General features: G+C 39.5%; 1 protein-coding gene across 1 annotated transcript in view; it reads right to left on the bottom strand.

Moving 5' to 3' along the window:
• The window catches only part of PCNX2 (pecanex 2), a 242250-nt gene that overhangs the window by 66103 nt on the left and 153557 nt on the right, over nt 1-22590 (bottom strand). Inside the window, exons 22-23 of the mRNA XM_050949217.1 lie at nt 13526-13636; nt 8541-8668 (exon numbers count right to left, since the gene is read on the bottom strand). Coding sequence (XP_050805174.1) covers nt 8541-8668; nt 13526-13636 — 239 coding nt within the window. The remainder of the gene's footprint in view (nt 1-8540; nt 8669-13525; nt 13637-22590) is intronic.

Genomic DNA, 22590 nt, shown 5'->3' with positions numbered 1-22590 from the left:
TACTCACTTCACCTCTCTACGAAGGAAAAAGGACTGTAAGCTGTCTAAACTCTTACCTGCCACATGGGGCCACAACCATAGTACCCCTAACCCACCCAGCAATATCGTCAATCTATCCAACCACACACTCAGCCCAGCAGAAAAGTCTGTCCTATCTCGGGGACTCTCTTTCTGCCCAACCACCCCCACAAATATGATACAGTTCTGCGGCGATCTGGAAGCCTACTTTCGCCGTCTCCAACTCAAAGAATACTTTCAGGATAACACCGAACAGCCCACTGATACACAGTTACCCTCCCACCAACAGCACAAGAAGAACTCCACATGGACTCCTCCTGAGGGTCGAAATGACAGTCTGGACCTATACATAGAATGCTTCCACCAATGTGCACAGGCAGAAATTGTGGAAAAACAACATTGCTTGCCTCATAACCTAAATCGTGCAAAGCGCAATGCCATCCACAGCCTCAGAAACCACCCTGACATTATAATCAAAGAGGCTGATAAAGGAGGTGCTGTTGTCATCTTGAACAGGTCTGACTACCAAAAGGAGGCCGCCAGACAACTCTCCAATACCAAATTCTACAGGCCACTTCCCTCAGATCCCACTGAGGAATACACTAAGAAACTGCACCATCTACTCAGGACACTCCCTACACTAACACTAGAACAAATCAAACATACCCTTAGAGCCCCGACCAGGATTTTTCTATCTACTACCCAAGATCCACAAAACCGGAAATCCTGGACACCCCATCATCTCGGGCATTGGCACTCTCACTGAAGGACTGTCTGGATATGTGGACTCTCTACTCAGACCCTATGCCACCAGCACTCCCAGCTATCTCCATGACACCACTGATTTCCTGAGGAAACTACAATGCATTGGTGACCTTCCAGAAAACACCATCCTAGCCACCATGGATGTAGAGGCTCTCTACACAAACATCCCACACACAGATGGAATACAAGCTGTCAGGAACAGTATCCCTGATGATGCCACAGCACAACTGGTTGCTGAGCTCTGTGCCTTTATCCTCACACACAACTATTTCAAATTTGATGACAATATATATCTCCAGATCAGTGGCAACGCTATGGGCACCAGCATGGCCCCACAATATGCCAACATTTTTATGGCTGACCTGGAACAACGCTTCCTCAGCTCTCGTCCACTCACGCCCCTTCTCTGCCTACGCTATATTGATGACATCTTCATCATCTGGACCCATGGGAAGGAGACTCTGGAAAAATTCCACCACGATTTCAACAGCTTCCACCCCAGCCTCAGCCTGGACCAATCTACACGGGAGGTCCACTTCCTAGACACCACGGTGCAAATAAGTGGTGGTCACATTAACACCACCCCATACTGAAAACCTACTGACCGCTATGCCTATCTTCATGCCTCCAGCTTCCATCCTGGGCACACCACACGATCCACTGTCTACAGCCAAGCACTGAGGTACAAATGCATCTGCTCCAATCCCTCAGACAGAGACCAACACCTATAAAAATCTCCACCAAGCATTCTCAAAACTACAATACCCACACAAGGAAATAAGGAAACAGATCAGCAGAGCCAGACGTGTACCCAGAAGCCTTCTACTGCACGACAAACCCAAGAAAGAAAACAACAGGACTCCACTGGTCATCACATACAGTCCTCAGCTAAAACCCCTCCAACGCATCATCGGGGATCTACAACCCATCCTGGACAATGATCACACACTTTCACAGGCCTTGGGTGCCAGGCCAGTCCTCGCCCACAGACAACCTGCCAACCTGAAGCACATTCTCACAAGTAACTGCACACCGCACCATAGTAACTCTAACTCAGGAACCAATCCATGCAACAAATCTCGATGCCAACTCTGTCCACATATCTATATCAGCAACACTATCACAGGACCTAACCAGATCAGCCACACCATCACCGGTTCATTCACCTGCACGTCCACCAATGTAATATACGTCATCATATGCCAGCAATGCCCCTCTGCTATGTACATCGGCCAAACTGGACAGTCTCTACGGAAAAGGATAAATGGACACAAATCAGATATTAGGAATGGCAATATACAAAAACCTGTAGGAGAACACTTCAACCTCCCTGGCCACACAATAGCAGATCTTAAGGTAGCCATCCTGCAGCAAAAAAACTTCAGGACCAGACTTCAAAGAGAAACTGCTGAGCTTCAGTTCATCTGCAAATTTGACACCATCAGCTCAGGATTAAACAAAGACTGTGAATGGCTTGCCAACTACAAAAGCAGTTTCTCCTCCCTTGGTTTTCACATCTCAACTGCTAGAAGAGGGCCTCATCCTCCCTGATTGAACTAACCTCATTATCTCTAGCCTGCTTCCTGCTTGCATATATATACACACCTGCCCCTGGAAATTTCCACTACATGCATCCGACGAAGTGGGTATTCACTCACGAAAGCTCATGCTTCAAAACATCTGTTAGTCTATAAGGTGCCACAGGACTCGTCGTTGCTTTTACAGATCCAGACTAACATGGCTACCCCTCTGATACTTAACATTTCAAGGTGGCTATTTTCCAGATCACAGTGACTGGAACAATAAACATTGTGATACACTTGAAAAGCTGGAGAAAAAGAAGACTTGTTACAAGATTCTCAGTATAGCAAGGAGCCTGGAAATACAGTTCTAAGATAACCAGCAATTCAATCGTAACCTCTTTAGAGACACTTAACTAATTTAGTTACACCACACACCAATTCACTGGAGTCCCTCAAAGCAAATGTAAGCTGTGCCATACCCAAAATAGAAACTGAGACAGATGACTGAGAAAGAATATAAACAGGAAAGAAGGGGAGAGAGAGGCTTGTAAGTGAAATACCAAAATTCCTGGTGGCAGTTTGCTTGCTGCAATGCATCAGAGTTGTAGCAGCAAACACCTTTACCAGGCTGCTTTAAGTGGTCAAGCAATTAGACTCAGTGGGCAAGAAAAGTAAACTTACTGCACTATTCTGTCCATTCCTATATCCAAGATATAAAATAAGAGACATGGAAGAGAGAAGGGGGACTTTAGAGCTGAAGCATGACAAAGTATGTTTTAAAACAAGAAAAAATGGAATGAAAGGGTAGTTTTGGAAGAGATAGTTGAAGCTTTAAAGTGCTATATATTAAATGAGATTTACTGCTATTTCCTTTTCACTCCCTCTGACATTTATGGTCTAATCATCTGAACAGCTGTGAAAATAAAGAGTAAAACAGGACTCTTTAAACTGGGAGTGGAACACATGCTAGTGACAGGACAGAGCTGGGTTTTGTATCCAGCCTCTTTTTTTTTTTTAAAAAAGAGAAGGCAAAAATTTCTCAGAGTTTGACTCCCACGGGGCAACTAACGATCAAGTAGTGAGACAACTTTGCGCTTTTGTGTATCCCCCACCAAATGCAGTGCTGTCTACACATTTGCTAAGTTGTAAACAAAATAGTAGCGTTGTAATTTGCCCTTTCCCATCATTCTCCTATTTTTTTCTTGTTTACTTCTTTGAAGGTTTCTTTTTTTTTAAAACTAATTGATCTCTATGATGGATTGGAGTGATTATTAGATATTGTATATAGTCAGCTAGGGTGACCAGACAGCAAGTGTGAAAAATCGGGACAGGGGTGGGGGGTAATAGGTTCCTATATAAGAAAAGGCCCCAAAAATTGGGACTCTCCCTATAAAATTGGGACATCTGGCCACTCTATAGCGAGCACACATTTTTATTATAAGCAACTATTATATTCTGTTCCTGTACTACACACAATGTGCGAAGTGCTGTGCAGACCCAGGAGGGCATGTAAAAGCAACGCCTAGTCCCTACCCCAAAGGAAGTTTTGCTTACTGGTACAGCTTCTTTACCCGGTTACATTTCTCCATCCCAATTTAAAAAACAAATAATTGGCCTAATTCCGTGTCTCGCACTGCCCGCTCCCTACTCTGCTGCCCAAAGAGGTAGGAGGGTCTGTTGCCAAAGTACAGACTTGAGGGATTAAATTTTTCCTGTCTAAGCAGAAATGGAAAGATTAGAAGACACAGTGGAAATGCAGGACATGGTATAAAGAAGCTACTGCATATATCCAAGGAGCGGGGTAAAGAGATAGCCAAACTGCACTCCACTGCAGAGTTGGAGAAGTTGCTTGCTACCCAGACTGGTGGCCTCAAGACTCTCTCCGTCCTGGTCATCAGTTCTCTGTCATCATCTCCCCTCCACTCATCCTAATGCTTTGTCAACATAATAACAGTACTCAAAGCTTTACACATATGCACCTATGGCTCTCCCTTACAAAAACTACTGGACAAAATAGTTCTTCCTCAATGAACTCCATATCTAGTTATGAAATGCCAATTCCTGCAACATCTGCTTCTGTATCTACCCATTTACCTGTTAACAAATATTAGCTATCAATGTATGTAAACTTGGCCTAGACAAATTGGAGGACTGGGCCAAAAAAAATCTGATGAGATTCAGCAAGGATAAGTGCAGAGTTTGGCACTTAGCAAGGAAGAATCCCATGCACTGCTACAGACTGGGGACTGGCTGGCTAAGCAGCAGTTCTGCAGAAAAGGACCTGGGGATTACAGTGGATGAGAAGCTGGATATGAGTCAGCAGTGTGCCCTTGTTGCCAAGAAGACCAATGGCATATTGGGCTGTATTCATAGGAGCATTGCCAGCAGATCGAAGGAAGTGATTATTCCTCTCTATTCGGCATTGGTGAGGCCACATCTGGAGTATTGCATTCAGTTTGGGTCCCCTCCACTACAGAAAGGATGTGGACAAATTGGAGCGAGTCAAGCGGAGGGCAACGAAAATGATTAGAGGGTTGGGGCACATGACTTATGAGGAGAGGCTGAGGGAACTGGGCTTATTTAGTTAGCAGAAGAGAAGAGTGAAGGGGGATTTGATAGAAGCCTTCAATTACCTGAAGAGGGAGGGGGGTTCCAAAGAGAATGGCGCTAGTCTGTTTTCAGTGGCGGCAGATGACAGAACAAGGAGCAATGGTCTCTAGTTGCAGTGGGGGAGGTCTAGGTTGGATATTAGGAAATACTGTTTCACTAGGAGGGTGGTGAAGCACTGGAATGGATTACCTAGGGAGGCGGTGGAATCTCTGTCCTTAGAGGTTTTTAAGGCCCGGCTTGTCAAAGCCTTGGCTGGGATGATTTAATTGATGTTGGTCCTGCTTTAAGCAGGGGACTGGACTAGATGACCTCCTGAGGTCTCTTCCAATGCTAATCTTCTATGATTCAATGATTCTATGATAGTGTGCATTCTTCTGCACACCCTAAGACGGATTTGGGAGGTGCTAGAACAATGTTCCAGTCCAATTCAACTTCCTGAGTCTTTTGTTCTATCATCTTCATAAGATTTCCTATCCCTTAATGCATCAAAATGCAATCCTTTTGATTTTGTAACTTTCTCTGCATTAGGCAGACCCTTTCATGGAGCAATCTCTAAAAACTACTACAATAGATATTTTCCTACCAAGGAGCTTAAGAATGTAGATTAGTCTCACTGACTTCAATAGGACAGTTTGTGAGGAAGGACTGCTCATGTAAGTAATGTTTTGCAGGATCAGACCCTAAAACAGTGTTGGTTTGACACTTTCTGATTATCCTCATCCCAATATTGTATATTGTTCTACTTTTAATATAATATTGTGCCCAATTTTTATCTGACAGTGTTTCTTTAAGGCCCTCAGGAACTTCTAAATTCAAACTCTCACTCTGCTTAGAAAGCTCTACTATTCATGAAAACAATAAAAGATTGACATGAAAGTGAAGAAAAGTGGAATCAGAGCCAGAAGTGCTCATGACAAAATGAATATAGATGCATGTAAGGTGATTATATACAAGTTTTGCAGGCCACCACATGTTCGGGCAAATGTTTATTTCACTTGGCTGGCTATCAGAATCTTCTGCAAGACTGCTTTTTCACGTCCCTTTTAAAAAAAGGTGAAAAGGAAGCAAGAAACCATACCACATTTTCTTGTGCATAACAAAGAGCAAATTTGGCAAAAGAATATGGTCTTCAAAACATGAACAACTTTAAGAAGAAAGACAAAATGTTTAAAAAATTCTGAATGACAAACTTTGAGAAAGGTAGGGAGATTCCAGCAGGCATAAACTTTCACAGTTCCATTGACTTCAGTGGAACTATGGGAATACACACCAGCTAAGGATCTGACCCTTTGAGTACATAGCATTAGTATATGCTACATGTGGGGTGAATTAGTAAGCAAAGAAAGAACTACAGAAGGGCACTAAAAAAATGCAGGATGCTTAAAAGAAAATATGTACTGCCATATGTGTGCCATTTGTGTAATGAGTAAAAATGACTTCTGGATGAGTGAAGACCATTAAGGGTCTAATTCTGCCTTGTTTGCTCATAAAGAGTATTGCTTTAGTTCATGAGTACTCCCAATGATTTCAGTTGGAATACTTATGGAGTAAGGTACTACTCAATGCAAGCAAGAGTGGTAGCATAGGCCTGAAAATTACTTAGGAAGACAGACCCATTTGCTTGGGAATATAAAATGTCACTGAACAAGGCTATGCAAAACACAAATACAAGGAGTAAAGGGGAAAATGAACTAGGGAGGCAAAAGTAATAACTAAGATGAAAACAGAAATTAATGACAAACAGAAACAAGTGTTTTAAATACATGAGAAAGAAAGCACTAGGCAAGCACTCAGGCAAATTATCAAGGGGTTAGACTGAAAATTTAATGACAGATGTTAATGTTGCTCAAAGCCTATCTTCCCTCCTCCACTGCCCAGTTTTCATAAAGAACCTAAAGTTTGTGTGTATCTTCAAAACTAGAATATATTTATTTTGAATAGGAGAGAAAGGGCACTGGAATTAAATATTAAAACATCTACCCCAAGATTTTCAAACTGGGGAGCCAAATGTCAGGTGCCTAAATAAGTGGTTTGATTTTCAGAGATGATGAGCAACTGCAGCTCCCATTGATTTTAAGGGGAGCTGGTAGGAGCTCAGTCTCTTTCAAACATGGATTTAGGTGCCTAACATCAGGCATCCAAGTTTAAACATTTTGGCCTTAATTCCTTTTGATGAAAAAAAATGTCAAACTAAACCAAACCAAAACCGCCCACTTCCACCTAGAAATAACCTGAAGATATCCAGATCTCTGACCGTTAGCACTGGCACGATGTGCCCCATGCATTCATGACTGCCATGTTTGATTCTGTAACTCATATCTAGGAAAGAAGCCACATGCCTTCAAAAAACTCCAGCTGACATAAAATACAGCAATCCTTCTGTTTAGCAACACAGGACCCCAGGAACAGATCGCCTCAGTTCTCCACTCCATGCACTTGCACTCTAGCTACCTGAGAGGTTCTCTCTCCTTCCACTTCTATGACCTCACACAAAAGCTACATTCCACTAGATTCTAGAGCAATTAAACTAAGGGATGCTTGTGAGAGCAGAAGACAGAACTTTCACAAAAGCTGGACCCAGATTATGAAATCCCCCCTACCCTCCACAAAATATAACCAAAAAAAACTAATAATTTTTGGAAATAAATACAAACCCTCTTTGACTTCATAATATTCTTCGTTTATTTATTTCTTCAAGCCCATGCATTCACACCCATCCATTCACTCACATAAACCAAAACCAACCTAACAGAAAAATCTACAAACTAATCACACTACTTCTCCTACAGGCTGGAAAGGAAGAAAAAGAGATAGTTATTTCTATATTTAAATACTTGGGAGGTGCTCAGATATCATGCTGATGTGAGGTCATGTATGTGCAACAGACGCACAAAGTGTGCTTCACTCCTTGTTGGTCTGGTCAGCTTCTATTTTGGCTTACATTCTTCACTGCCTGTCCTAAACTACTCTGAGTTTCTGTCTGCTGTTCAACAGCTGCAATATTTTACTCCAAAGCAGGCTGCATATAAAAGGTGGGTGAAAAAAACTATATATAGTCTGTAAACTGCTTTGAGATCCTACTGGATAAAAGGCACTAAAATAAAATGTATAGAATCATTATTAAATAATTTCTATGTTCTTAAGTTTATTTTCTTGTCCAACTAGAAGACAGAAAACTACAGTCAAAAACAACCAAACATGATCTCAATATCTATGAAATATTACCTGTTAAAATCATTGCGTCAGACTCATCGGTTTGCCCATTCACATTTAGTGCTGAGAGCGCCCCACCATCTGCAAACTGGTAAAAGTTTGCTAACACTAGCTACTAAAACAATAAAAGACACTTATGATTTCTATAGCTTTGTTGCTGTCTGTCTGTACAGTAAATGTGATATGACATATCATATGTATGATCCTGATAATTATTTAAGTATATTTTAATAAACAACTGAGTAAGTACAAAATATTAATACAGTAGGACCAAGACCTTAAGAAAAAGGTTATTCTCATGCCCTAGAGCAACATGTAGAATTAGCTTTTAAAAAACAAAAACAGCAGAAATGAAACTAATAAGCAAAAAACATTCCAAATAACAGGTATACAAAACTTTAATTGTCTTACTTGTAGTTTTTCTCCCAGAACTTGACTGGTCTGGCATACGATGTGATAAAAACGACACTACCAAGAAATGGACTCAGTGGAGTAGAAAAGATCGAAGTGGCCAGAGTTTGAAAGAAAAGCATGGCAGAGTCTGAAAAGTTCAAGTTAAGGCAACATGAATGAGTTCATCACACTTTCAAATAATTCTTCAGACAGCTCCTAAGTTATTCTATTTTTATCATATTTTCCAAGGTGGGCGAGAAGCTCTGAAGTCATACACAACGGGACTAATTATTAAGATGAGAACTATAGCTCTTCAAATTTAAATAGTTCTAATAATGAAGGCCATATGTTTAGGTGAACAAGTTGCAGGGTGGAATGGCTGGCAGCAGAGCCACTTGTGTCAGATTTCTGCCAGAGTTTCCCTGTTCCGGGGGTGAAGGTGGGGAGGTTCTCTACCAGCCTTCTCCAGCTGCTTTAATGCCATTTATACAACAGTCTTAATGGACCAGAGGATCTGGTACAGAAATCTCTTATCCTTAAACATTTTGGGTGAAATCCTGAGCCCACTGAAGTCAATGGGAGTTTTGCAACTGGTATCAATGGATCAATCATTTCACCTTGTGTTTTCTTCCCCAAGAGCATGAATATATCATCAAAACTGCTGATTTGAAATGAGGCTTTCCAGCAAGTGGAACTCATCCTAACTTTCTTCAGATATTTATTATCACATACTGATTGCCTAGTAAAAATCTTCTACATATCATATTCATTGAATTGTCCACAAAGTGAGAAGAAGAGTGCAGGGGAAGTAACATAGGTAAACATCCTGGTGCATGCATGCATTCATGGTTTACTACTTTAAAATGATTATTATATTATACATTCTAGATGTGCTGAAAACGAATCTAGGAAACATAAAGAAGAGATGGATAAATACATAAAGAAAGATGTAACAAGAGCATGATTTAAAAGACTTGGGAACAAATTCTCATTTTAGTTACACCAGGCCCTTGATTTTCTGGAGAGAATGCTACATGCAACCTGTTGGCATGACAGACTCAATTACCCCATTTTACACCTTACTTGGAAAAAAAGGGTATTTTATAAAGCATCATACGGCTGCTGGGCAAGTATCAAAGTACTGGGATTACACCACCAATGGTGCCTCTCTGAAACCAGAATTAAAGTCCAATCACTCAAGAGCAATAGCCTTTTGATTCAGCCTATTCTAATAATGTCCAGTATATAGATTCTGCAATCTTTGCAAAACTAAAGCTCAATTTGTAATGCATATTTTATTTTAAAACTGAAAAATATTCACATTGCAGTTTTTCCACTAGAAGTCTATTAGCCAAGCTTTGGAAGCAATATGCAGCATTTACGAACAAATAATTAGCAACAGCGATCATTGAAAATCCTTAAACTTATTAAAAGAGAGTGGTCTGGAATGGTGTCTGAGTGCATTAGTGAGTTTGCAAACTGAGCTGCCCTAAGAGGCTAAAAGTTCAAAAACCATCAGAGAGAACATACAGAAGGGCAAAAGTTTGTCAGCAAACTTCAATCGTTACATTACACTGGAATCGTAACCCACACTGGTTCTGAAAGATAAAGAATTATTTGCAAGTGTCAAATACGCTGAGTGATCAGAGGAGCTGAAAAGATGGGAGGAAAACAAGGAGCACAGATAATGACAGTCTTCTAAAGACTGCTTCAAAGTAATGAACATAAAAACAGTCAACATGATGATTTCACTGTGGAATGTTTACATTAAATGTACAGATCAAACAATAACAATCGTTGGGTTCTCTTCCAGCCAAATGGCATAATGATTATTATGTCACTTGGAAGACAATTCTCATTGACTTTTGGAGAGCAGTTTTAATTAAGAGTGTAACATACATAGACAGATCATAGGAGCAGGTAACAGGACCATGCCCTCTTTCTTTAAATTTTGGAATCTTCTTATAATATTTGTATCCTACATGCTCCACATTTTCCAAATGTCAGGACAGGGAATTTGTTTTGTCACACATACTTTAGCTATTGTAAAGTGTCATGAATATTTATAGAACATGATAAATAATTTTCTAATTAAGTTCATTTCTAAATATTCCTTACCTCACTTTGATGTGTAGTGTGGGTAATTATTTTTGTCTGTGATCACAGATCTTTTAACTCATAGCAACTAACGTATTTTTATTATGTTCGTTTATGTTTGGTAGCGATGCACTGATAATGTTCAAGTATTATTATGGTACTATGGTATTATAGTACTTTTATTACCATGAATTTAAAAGCTTACTTTCCCATATTATGTTTCAGTTAATTTTCCCTGTGCACCATCTTCTTTAAGACTGCTGTATGAGCAGAATTCATCCCTTGGCAGAAGGCACACACAAGACCCTCCATGTTACGGAACTTCCATAATAAGCCCATATGGGGCAAAGATGGACAAAGCAGATACCAGAGGCTTCCACAAATTCCCACAAAAACCTGCATGGACTTCTTTTAGGGCAGCATGGAAGAAAAGACTAAAACTGGCCAAGGGAGAGGGCAACTGGATCCAAGTTTTGCAAGAACCAGTAGTTGTGAAATCTTACAGAGCGGTCATGGAGCGGTTAGCATAAATAGGTTTCCATCTCTGTGCATATATTGAAGGCTGGAATAGTGACTGCTGAGGTGTTCCACTACAGCCCATGATATGTTGGGCTTTGGGTAGATTCCATCTTTTCCAACCCAAACACACAACCTGAGTCTTAAAGGCTTCCTTCTGAGACCAGCGCTGGAGTCACAGGTCTCTGGGTGGCAGCAATTGGAAAAAGGAGATGGGGCAGATGGGTGCTTTTGGCTTGCTTCTCTGATATCAGTGCAGGAATCACAAGGCAGCAGTGGTGGCACATCTTAAACTGTGTAATCTGAAATACTAATAATTCTGCTCTTGATCCCACAGCCATTTTATTCACATAAAGTTCCCATGGACTTCTAATTATATTAACGTCAACAATGAGGTTGGAATTTATGGAGTACAGTCATATTCTCTAGTTTTATGTACAAAGGAAAATAAAACCATTTTAGGCTCTTAAGTCACCTAGATGCTTTTGAAAATTTTACTCTACATTTATTAGTAACTGGTTGCGGGGTTGGCCCTGGTCTACAGCTCTCATACTCCCACAAATTCATTAAGACTTCCAAAACCAATTTGTTCACTTATAGTTGTTATATAAATTATATACATAATAGAAGCAGTGAGATGATCTCATTATCTTTCCAGGCAATGTTGTTACAATGGTTCATAGCATGGGAGGAAAAGTATTTACTATATTAAGTTATGTGGAAAAGGTTCAACAATGCAAATAAAAATGTTAAGAAAGCACTTTTAATATGATGATGGAAATAAGTGTCACTACTAGTCTTCTCGTTTTAAGGGTCAGGACATAGAAAATGGGCAAGTTTCAAAATGATTACTGTACACCCCAAACCTGTACATCTTTGAAAACCAAATCCTACTTACATTAAGCATACAACAAATCCCACTGGTCCTCAGCGTGTTCATTTGAATGTCTCTTTACATATACATGCGAGAACATTAAAATACATGCATGTTATGTTTGGTTTACTGTGTGATCTCTCACTGGATTTTTTCTGTTTTTTTAAATGAAAGATATTATGTTATTGTAACATCACAATTGGAAATTTACCTGAACATAATGTAGTCAATTCCAAGTTATGGTTCCCAGATCAACCATACTGTAATTTGGCTCTTTTGTGCCTATGTAGCATTTTTGCATTATTTTTAATGGGGATGATGCATAAAAGTTAATAGAAAATTCCATGCTTATATACACAAGGACAGAGTTATTGTTGTTGTGGGAACAGTAACTTTTTCATGTGAATTCTTAACCATAACATTACGTTAAGATACTGTTTTGCATTTAACACGGATATCATTAACTTAAATAATATATACCCAGTCTAAATGTACTTCAACAATAACTACATAAATCAACTAAATCCTATTCAGTAACTACCTTACTTTTTAAAAAAATCCTACTTAGGGATTTTATTAACATTAAAGTTAATGTCACTACAAAATAATTGCATTTGAAGAGAAATCTTGTTAAAATATAATCTTCAGTTTTGAAATGTTCTGCTAAATAACTTTAAATAAACTGCTTAATTGCAATTCCTAGATAAAAATAGGGACTCAAATTAATACAGAATGTGGATTTTGATAATAGCTCTTGCTACACCTACTGCTTCAAAATTGGTTGGAGCCAGCTTTACTTTTACTATTAACTTTTGTTAATAATGTTTTTTTGGAATCTTTCCTTTTGAGGGCTATTGTAAGTATGTTTCCAGCTATCCTATGACATTTGATGTCTTAGAACCAAAAGTGGAAAATTTTAAAAGGAGGAAACTTCCCAACCCACTCAATGGAAAATCTGTGTAAAAGAAAATCAAAGTCAGACTACAATTAAGATGGGAAAAATTTAGAAGGATGCAACAGGGAAAAACCAGATGAAGCAAATTCCTACATTCAGGCATTAGCCAAGGCTAGCTGTTAAAAGGATGTTCAGCACCTCACAAGAACAGCATTATAGAGAAGACAGTTCACCCAAGATGGACAAATTGTACTGAGAATACTTTTTCTACACAAGACCCACTAAGTTTTATGCTGGGATGAGAGAGAACATTATAAGAAAAGAGAATTAGCTGAATATGAATGGGGAAGAAGGAAATAGCATTAAACATCCTGGTTCAAATTCTGCTCAATTCCCCAGTTGCAATTCCTAATGTAGTCAACAGCTGCATCCAAATAACAGAGAAAAACTGGGTCCCCTCTGTCTAAAGAGACCTTATTAGAAGTAACATGGTATCCCAGAATCACTGTAAAATATTTTCAGTGTTTTATTAAATGTTACTCTCTTTGTTCAAACCCTGTACATACATGAACAGTGAAACTGGGAGTAAACAAAAAAACAAACAAAAAATTTGTAAAGGATATGAGGTATTGAGAAGAGTTGAGCGAACACATGAAATGAAGATCCCCACGCAATCTGCCAGGGAGCAATGTATGTCATAACAAACTGTAATTTTTGCAGTAGTTCCCACAGCTGAAAACAAGAGAAAGAAAAAAAAATTAGTGGCACTCAAGTGGAGTTACCCTTCATCCACATTTCAGGGTGGTTGTGTTAGCAGCTGATGAGTTGTCTAAACTGACGACATTTACAGGTATCAAGGTAATTTCAACAGTAAAATTTTAAAATTCTAAAACCTTTACAATTGTGCATTGTCTGGTAACTGTACTGGAATGAATGAAATTTAGTTTCTATTGTGCTACTTTATTCACTCATATTAAGGCCCTGATTCAGGAAGATGCTAAGGCATGCACTTAACTTTAAGCATGATTAGTCTCATGAACTACTCAAGTGTTTAAATTTAGATACATGCTTAAGTATCTAACTGAACTGGGGCCTAAGTGATTTTCTTTTAAAAGCATTTGTGCTCAAAGGAGGAGTAAAATTGTACAGTTATGTGCTAACTTGGTTATCTTGCTAACTTGTACTATTATCCATTAACTTCTATGATATTCTTTTAGCACCACCAGGGAAAATTGAAGAATAGGCACATATACAGCTGAAGAATAGGCATGTTTCTGCTAGCAGAGATTCCCTTATTAAATTGGGACCTCTTGGATCTAATCTATATGCAGCCTAATCATCGTAAGTCTTCTGAGATTTGTGTCTATCAATTTCCTTTCACATCTTCAGCTGTTCTGGTCAGAGAAACAAAAAACACATTCTATTAAATAATACTTCTTAAGAAGTTCTAACATATTCATTTAAAAAGCCAGAGAAAAAAATGTTCTTTTCACTGTGCATGACAATATGGTAGAAAAGGTGAGAGATAAATATATTGGGAATAACAGTGAATCTGTAACGGGTGGTCAGTAGAGAAAACTGGAACGCTTCATATAATGAACCACACAGCTGGGACAGAATGGCAAAGAACATTGGTTTTGACTTTTGTAAAATGTACATGGCTAGCTCCCTACTCAAGCACACCATATGTCTATCTCCTGAAGTGGTGGATTTTTACCCCCAGCTCCCTCTGCCAAGGCCTGGAGCAGAATTTTTGTGCTGACTAGACTGAGTCATCAACAGACTCCTATTGCAGTGTTGTCACCTGACAAATTATGACAAGCTTTGGCCTTCAACCAGGGTTGGTAAGAAGCTCACATGCACTGTACACAAGAACAAAAAAGGAGTGTACACAACACTTCATAACATTGTAGCAACACATCCTGAACAAGCATTTTGTACCTACTACTTATTTTGACTGGTGAAATGAAAAAAACAGGACATTTTAGGCCTCCCAAGAAAAGCCTGAAGGACACAGAGGCTATGACTTCACTGTAGAGCTAATTCAAGTTATCTACACATGAGTTACTTCTCTTGAGTTAGCCTAGCTCAAGTGAGAGCATTCACACTGCAAAATAATACTTGATCTGCTGTGTCCACTTTGGTGCTGCACTCATTTGTGTGTGGCACTAAGATTTGAGGAGGCATATCCCATAGTTCTTGCTGCTACAGCAAGCTGAGCCACTCTAATGAATTCTTTCTCAACGAGGAAGTCGAAGAACTTGTCTTTCCTTTGCACACAGGTGGAACTCTTGGAATGCAATGGAGCATTAGTGGCACTCAAGTGGAGTTACCCTTCATCCACATTTCAGGGTGGTTGTGTTAGCAGCTGATGAGTTGTCTAAACTGAGCTATAGCCTATTCCCCCTGACAGGCCAGCCAATTCAAGGTACAACACCCCATACTTTTTGTGTGTGTGTGGTGGGGGATGGGACTCAAGGTAGTAGCAACACTCAAACTATTTTTGCTACAAAGACAAGTCAAGACATCATTTGAAAAACAAGGACAGTCCTGGTAAAACCAGGTTGTATGGTCTCTCTAAAACAAACCTTCATGACTCTCCCCCAGATTTCTGTTGTGAGGTTTGTTTGTTTTGGTATATAAGGAATTCAGGTCTTGACTTACAGAGGAAACAAAGTAGACACGATTACACTTTGGAAGGACAAACCAAATACACAACTACAAAATGGGGAATAATTGGTTAAGCAGTAGTATTAACAAAAAGGATCTGCGTGTTGTGGTGAATCAGAAATTGAATATGACTCAAAAATATGATGCAGTTGCTAAAAAGGCTAATATCATTCTAGGAGTTAACAACAAGAGTGTCATATGTAAGACCTGGGAGGTAACTATCCCACTCTATTTGCCATCGGTGAGTCCTCAGATGGAGCGTGTCCAATTCTGGGTGCCACACTTTAGGAAAGATGTGGCAAAATCGGAGAGAGTCCAGGGGAGAACAACAAAAGTGACAAAGGATTTAGAAAACCTGACCTATAAGGAAAATTAAAAAATGGGCTTGTTTAGCCTTGAGAAAAGAAGACTGAGAGGGATCTGATAACAGTCTTCAAATATATTAATGGTTATATAAAAAGAACAGTGACCAATTATTCTTCATGTCCACTGAAGGTAGGACAAGAAGTAATGGGCTTAATCTGCAGCAATCTCTAGAACAGGTTTCTAAGGCAGGTTGTGGACTCTCCATTGTAACAAATACATCAATTTCCTGCAATAATTTTGGAAAATCTTGTTGAATTAAGTTTAAATAGCTTTGGGGTATATTGTATTATAAAAGCAAAGTTTATGAATTATAGTTATTATTTTTTAGATGTAGCTTCTCCAGGGTGTGGAGATGTGGCCAGCATAAACTCTGGGAAGCACTATGAGTTTCAAAGAACTACTTTAAACAATGTGTCAGGCAAGAGGGAACTTTTGGGACAAACAAAATTAAATGGGTTTCCTGGGAAATACCTGGTGGTGAGATGGGGAATACAAATTCCCACCTCCAGAACCAATCTTTTGATGCTACACCCTGAAGAGAGAACCATTAGCTAGATGATTACTTATTCATAGTATCTGCAGTCAAAGACCCAGACTGTACAAAAGAAAGGGTAACCCATGCACAGGTGTTCTTGTTCTGAGCAAAAGCTGTTACAAACTTGTGACCACAGAAAAACTCCTTGGTGGGGTTTGAAGGAATAATCCTGCCAGAGCCCTTGTTGGAGTTGGGGGTGATCTCTGATAAGCCTGTTAGCATGTGTGTAAGTTTTTTTATAGTTTTTAATATGTTTTCTCTAACATTTTCACCTTAAGAATTAATGTGCTTGCTTAGAAAGGGCTGTGTGATAGCTTATAACTTTGGGTAATTATGTTGTTTATGGCCTTCAAAGAGTAGGGAAAGCACAGACACTGGCTTGGTTAGGCCACCTGGCTTGTTGCGGAACTCACAGTGTAGGCAGAGAACTGTACAGCCTGGAAAAATCCTGGTCAGGAGGGAATGAGACATGGGTCTCCACCCAAGAGAGGTGACGGCTGAGGAGCTGGGAGCCTAGAGTTGTGCCCTTGCTGAACCACAAGGGGGAAACACAAGTGCAGTAGCCCTGAACTATATCACCCATTTCTGGAGGACAGATTGAACAAACACCTGTCAGGGGTCATTAGATTTACTCGGTCCTACCTCATTGCAGGGGGCTAGAGGTCTCTTCCAGTCCTACATTTCTATGATTTTCTGACTTTGACTGGAGGACTATGACATTAAGTATGGCATGCAAGTGAAATCTGATTGAGAGTAGAGCAGACTTTTATTCAGGCTGTTTAATCTTCTGGGTTTTTTGTTTGTTTAACCTCTATATATCTGAAATGCTTGACTGAACAGCTGGGGGAAAAATATCTCTTTTCTTAAAAGCTAACAACTCAAATTTGAGACCTTCAAAAACTCAAAGTGAAAGTATGGTAAAAAACACAAAGGTCTGCCTTTTCATACTGAAAATCACAAGCCCGCAAATCAGCCCAAATGCACTCAAAATGCAGTCAACATTCACCAAATGGTTCTCAAAAGTCAGCAAACATAGTTCAAGTTTTGTGTTGTAATAAAACCTAAACTAGGGGGAGCCTTTTCTGTTTTGTTTCATTCGTTTTATGAATCACTAATATCTACACCGTTTTCCAAAATAGAAGGGACTCAGTAGGTCTTGGCTCTCTGCTGCCTGTCACCCACAACCTCCACTGCTACTTCTGACAGAAGGAGAAAGGATGCTTTCTCCATCCAGCCAGTTCATAAGCTCAATGCACTCTTCCTCCAGAAGCAAAGAGGAGGACAAATCAAAAAGAGTTGCTCTCCTCACTGGCCATTTCCTGAACTTTCTGCTATTTGCCATCACATAACTAATGATTCTCAGAGATGGGTGGTGGAGTGTGTTACCAACTTCAAAAAAAATTATATGCAAAAAGGAAAATTCTAGTGAGTTTTCCTTTTTCTGCAGAACATTTTAATGATGATGTGACCTCTAGCACTTTTCATAGTCTGACAATATTTGCCAGAGAAATTGTCACCTTCATTTATTAAGCAACCACAATATAAAGAATCAGGAGCTAAAGACTTTCCTTTGCCAGATCAACCTGAACAGGTTTTATTCATCACTTGTTTCATCTAGATCAGAAATTATACTGAATACAGTCTTCTATGCCTAGCTTGAGAACTCAAAGGATTTACATAGTAACATTATTTTTGCTTCAGAAAGGTACTGAAGCAGCTAAAATTTGCCTCTCCAAACACTATCCTCAACCACACAGGCAATATTATTGACTTTTACTGGTGGTACTCTCATATAAATCTTCAATTAAAGATAAGGTGCTGCCAATTTAAAAGAAAAGGTTAAAATGTTTGTAAATGATCAGAAATATATAAACTTACACTTACTAAAGCTTTCCTTTTACTTTGTTTGGGAAAGATGGTAATTAACTTGATCTTGATAAGTTTACGGTAATATTAGATCACAAGAATGAAATCTCCTATCTGTTGTGAAAGCCTTTTTTTTTTTAAATCCTATGCTGAATTTTTGCTGATAAGCAGAAGAAGCTCCATGACCTCTCCCTCGGAGCTGCATTAAGGATGGAGGTTCTAATTCAGACTACCTCTATCCCATATGGGGTGGGTTATCAGAACGTATTCTTATTATAACATTTCTTTAGATCTTGAGTGTTTTGTACAGTTCACTAAGCAGAGGAATGAAATATTATTTAGTGCACGTAAAGTTTTAGTGTTCCCAGATGTTACTCATGTGATAGTTTTGCACAGCAACCAGTTTCTTGCTTTTAAATTAGTAAAAATTACTAGTATATTCAGTGACTTTAAACTACTGCATTCCTTTCACTGTAAAGTTAGAAAGCAGAACAAATAGATTTTAATTATATTTATTTTATACAGATATGCATTTTATTATACTAATCATCTTTAAAGTCTTCTGTAAGGTAAAGCTGTTAGCAGCCACAAAATTCTTCCTCATAAGAAATACCTTCTGACTTAAATGTACATCAAAGAGAAAGAAGAGCTAAAGGCCCTGATCTGTAAAAATGTGTTTTTGTGTATGACTATTCTTGCCTTGTTGTACATACCTGTCATAAACAGATAGCTAAGGGTTAATGTCTCTTTCACCTGAAGCACCTGACCAGAGGACCAATCAGGAAACCGGATTTTTTCAACTCTGGGTGGAGGGAATTGTGTGTCTGAGTCTTTTGTCTGTCTGCCTGCTTCCTCTGAGCTTTGGAGAAGCAGTTTCTACTTTCTAGTCTTCTGTTTCTAAGTGTAAGGACAAAAAGATCAGATAGTAAGTTATATGGTTTCTTTTCTTTGGTATTTGCATGAATATAAGTGCTGGAGTTCTTTGATTTGTATTCTTTTTGAATAAGGCTGTTTATTCAATATTCTTTTAAGCAATCGACCCTGTATTGTATCATCTTAATACAGAGAGACCATTTGTATGTATTTTTCTTTCTTTTTATATAAAGCTTTCTTTTAAGACCTGTTGAAGTTTTTCTTTACTTCAGGGAAATTGAGTCTGTACTCACCAGGGAATTGGTGGGAGGAAGAAATCAAGGGGAGATCTGTGTGTTGGATTGCTAGCCTGATTTTGCATTCCCTCTGGGGGAATAGGAAAGTACTTTTTGTTCCAGGATTGGGAACGGAGAGGGGGAGACTCTCTGTGTAGTTTCACAGAGCTTGTGTCTGTGTATCTCTCCAGGAGCACCTGGAGGGGGGAAGGGAAAAAGGATTATTTCCCTTTGTTGTGAGACTCAAGGGATTTGGGTCTTGGGGTCCCAGGGAAGGTTTTTCAGGGGGACCAGAGTGCCCCAAAACACTCTAATTTTTTGGGTGGTGGCAGCAGGTACCAGGTCCAAGCTGGTAACTAAGCTTGGAGGTTTTCATGCTAACCCCCATATTTTGGACGCTAAGGTCCAAATCTGGGACTAAGGTTATGATAATACCAGATATCACAGATTAAATTCTGTGGGTTAATTCAATAGCAAGATTGGGTAATTACAGTTACTTACATTAAATTTGTCCTGTAGCATCTGAAATACAGTTTTGTTTCTTTAATTATCTCCTTGTCTCAGGTCTGGTGGGCTTCTATCATCAGCGTAGCAAGTATCAGTTCATTTAATAAACTGAGATTGAAGTTGATAAGGATACTTTGCAAGGCCCCTATCTTGCAAAAGTTTTTGTCCGCATGGACCTGTCTATCTGTGTGGCATCCAGTGAGACTGTGTGGGTAGATCCCTTTGTAGGACTGGAGCTAAAAAAGCATAAACATGGAATTTACCTGCCATAATTAATTCTTGTAAACATGTTTGGTTAAAACAGAATTTTTTTTTAAATATATTTGTATGCTTTGTGTGCAACATAAATGGCCCCTAAAACCATAGTCTTTAAATACAAAAACAATTTTTACTCCATTGGAACTGGATGCCTTATGGTTCCACTTCTTAAAATTTCAGGTTAGGCCTGGAGGATTCTGGGCTCAGACTTTCAAATGTTTCTTTGGCATTTAATTTTCCACATATTCTATCAGTTCTACTTCACTGACTGGTACCACCTTGTGTGTTTGAACTAAAATCTGTATTTGTAGGCCTAATTATTTGTACTTCATCTTCCTGATTATATATGTACCTATGTCCATATAAATTAACAAAAATATTTCTTTTTTTTAAATGGTCAAGTTTTTTTGTGGTAAATACTAAATTAAAACCTGCTGAAACCACTGTTTGTTTGTTTTTGTTATGCTGATGTTTGCAACAGAGCAGATTATGTCCCCCGTTCATAGCCTAATGTCATTTGAAACACATGCCTCTTCTGAAATCTTGGAAAACAGGATTTACTGGAAATAGTAATACTTTTCAGTGCTACTGCCACAAGCCATTATAACATTCTGTTGGCATAATTTGAACAGAAAAATCAATTTGAATCAGCAACAAACAGGTTCTGTACAACCCCTATTTGCATCTGCTTCAGAAAGCTTGAAGCCTTTATTCTGTATGATTTCTTGATGATTACCTAAATGAGACATGTACCATTAATGCATTAATAGCATGCTCACCATTTTAACAAGAAATGGAAGAAGGAAACTGAGTTAACATTTTTCCTCTTCACAGGTTATCTTGTTAATTCTTGCTATATAATGTGGTTTAGCAGCAAATTAAAAAAACGGATACATAAAAATACTTGTTATTAATCTCATACATCTTTTTTTTTAAATGCAACATATCAGACAGGGAGGGAGGGTGATCAGTCTGGGGTACTGAGAGTTGGGGCGTCTAAGCTCTAATTGTGACTCTGTCACTGCCTTGCTGCGTGATTTTAGGCAAGTTACTTAACTTTGCTGCATCTAAGTTTATCATCTGTAAAGTGGCAATTACATTTACCTAACACACAAGCATGCTGTGAGGGTTTATCAGGGCAAAGTTATCTGCATAATGCTAATAATCTGCTCTCTACATGTGCTGATCTCCCACTGATATCAACAGGAGTTCAACACAAAGTGAACTCCACCCCTTTGCAGTGGGCCCTGCAAAAGTCCTCCACATCCTGAAAGCCCCGCAACACCTGGATATGGATGGCAGAGTGACTGCATGCAGGGCTTCTGCATTCCTTGTGTACCACAGAAGTGTGAAATTTATCAGCTCTAAATGGAGCAGGATGGGTGTATTTCACCAATAGGGAGGGGAGAGGATCTGCATAAAGATTCACTGTAAAGATCAGATACAAGTCTTCTGCTTTTAATGTTTCTAGGGTCCTTTGAAATTTACAGATGAAAGGCACAGTATAACAACAAACAGCAGTAACATCAGTCTTCCAAGCACTGTAATTTTAGTGCCACAGAGCATAACAAATTACCTGGCAGAGAATGACATAAGAAGCACCAGACAAACCATACATGTCTTATCTTGGGAAAATGGCAATTTTCATTCCTGTAGAAAGAAATGTGTTGCCTGTAGGTGAAACTAAAAAACTTTCCCAGCGATTTGGAACTAGCCAGTGCAGCCTACAAAATGGGCAGGGTTAGCCAAAACAGGCCATGAGGGAGATTGATTTAGCAACTCAGTGCAGGCGACAGGGTTCCAGATCCCGGGTGAGCTCATCATCCCCTTGGCAGAGGGGCAGGCGTACCATCCCCTTGGCACACCGATGGGTTTCCGTGTCTGGCAGACACCCGAGGATACCATCCAGGAGATCTTGCAGAATGCCACCAAGATCAATGCCTCCCTGCTGGCCACCGTGGCAGAAGATAAACACCCTGAACATCTTCCTGATCTCACGCATCTCGTTCATCCTAAGGGGATTCTCCGTGGAGAGGCAGACAAGATCATTTGGCAGCTGGTGAAGAAGTGGCTGTTCCTTTCTCAGAGAGCCAGCAACGAGATGATCTACATTGCCCACAGGCACGGCATCACCAACGTCCCCCACATGGGTGACCTGTGTGACATCATGGTGATCACCCATGCCTTCCACCTGCTGATGTGTCCTGACGCCACAGTAAGGAACATCGTGGTGAACACCCTGTGAGACGTGATAAAGAAGCAGATCAGCAGAGCCCCCTCCAATCAAGACATCACCACCTTGGCTCCCTGGATGGCGAATTCGGACAGGACAGGGG

The sequence above is a fragment of the Gopherus flavomarginatus genome, chromosome 4, assembly GCF_025201925.1.
Source record: "Gopherus flavomarginatus isolate rGopFla2 chromosome 4, rGopFla2.mat.asm, whole genome shotgun sequence".
NCBI classification, from domain to species: Eukaryota; Metazoa; Chordata; order Testudines; family Testudinidae; genus Gopherus; species Gopherus flavomarginatus.
The sequence above is the reverse complement of the archived record's forward strand: the minus strand, read 5'-3'. Positions and strand labels throughout refer to the sequence as shown.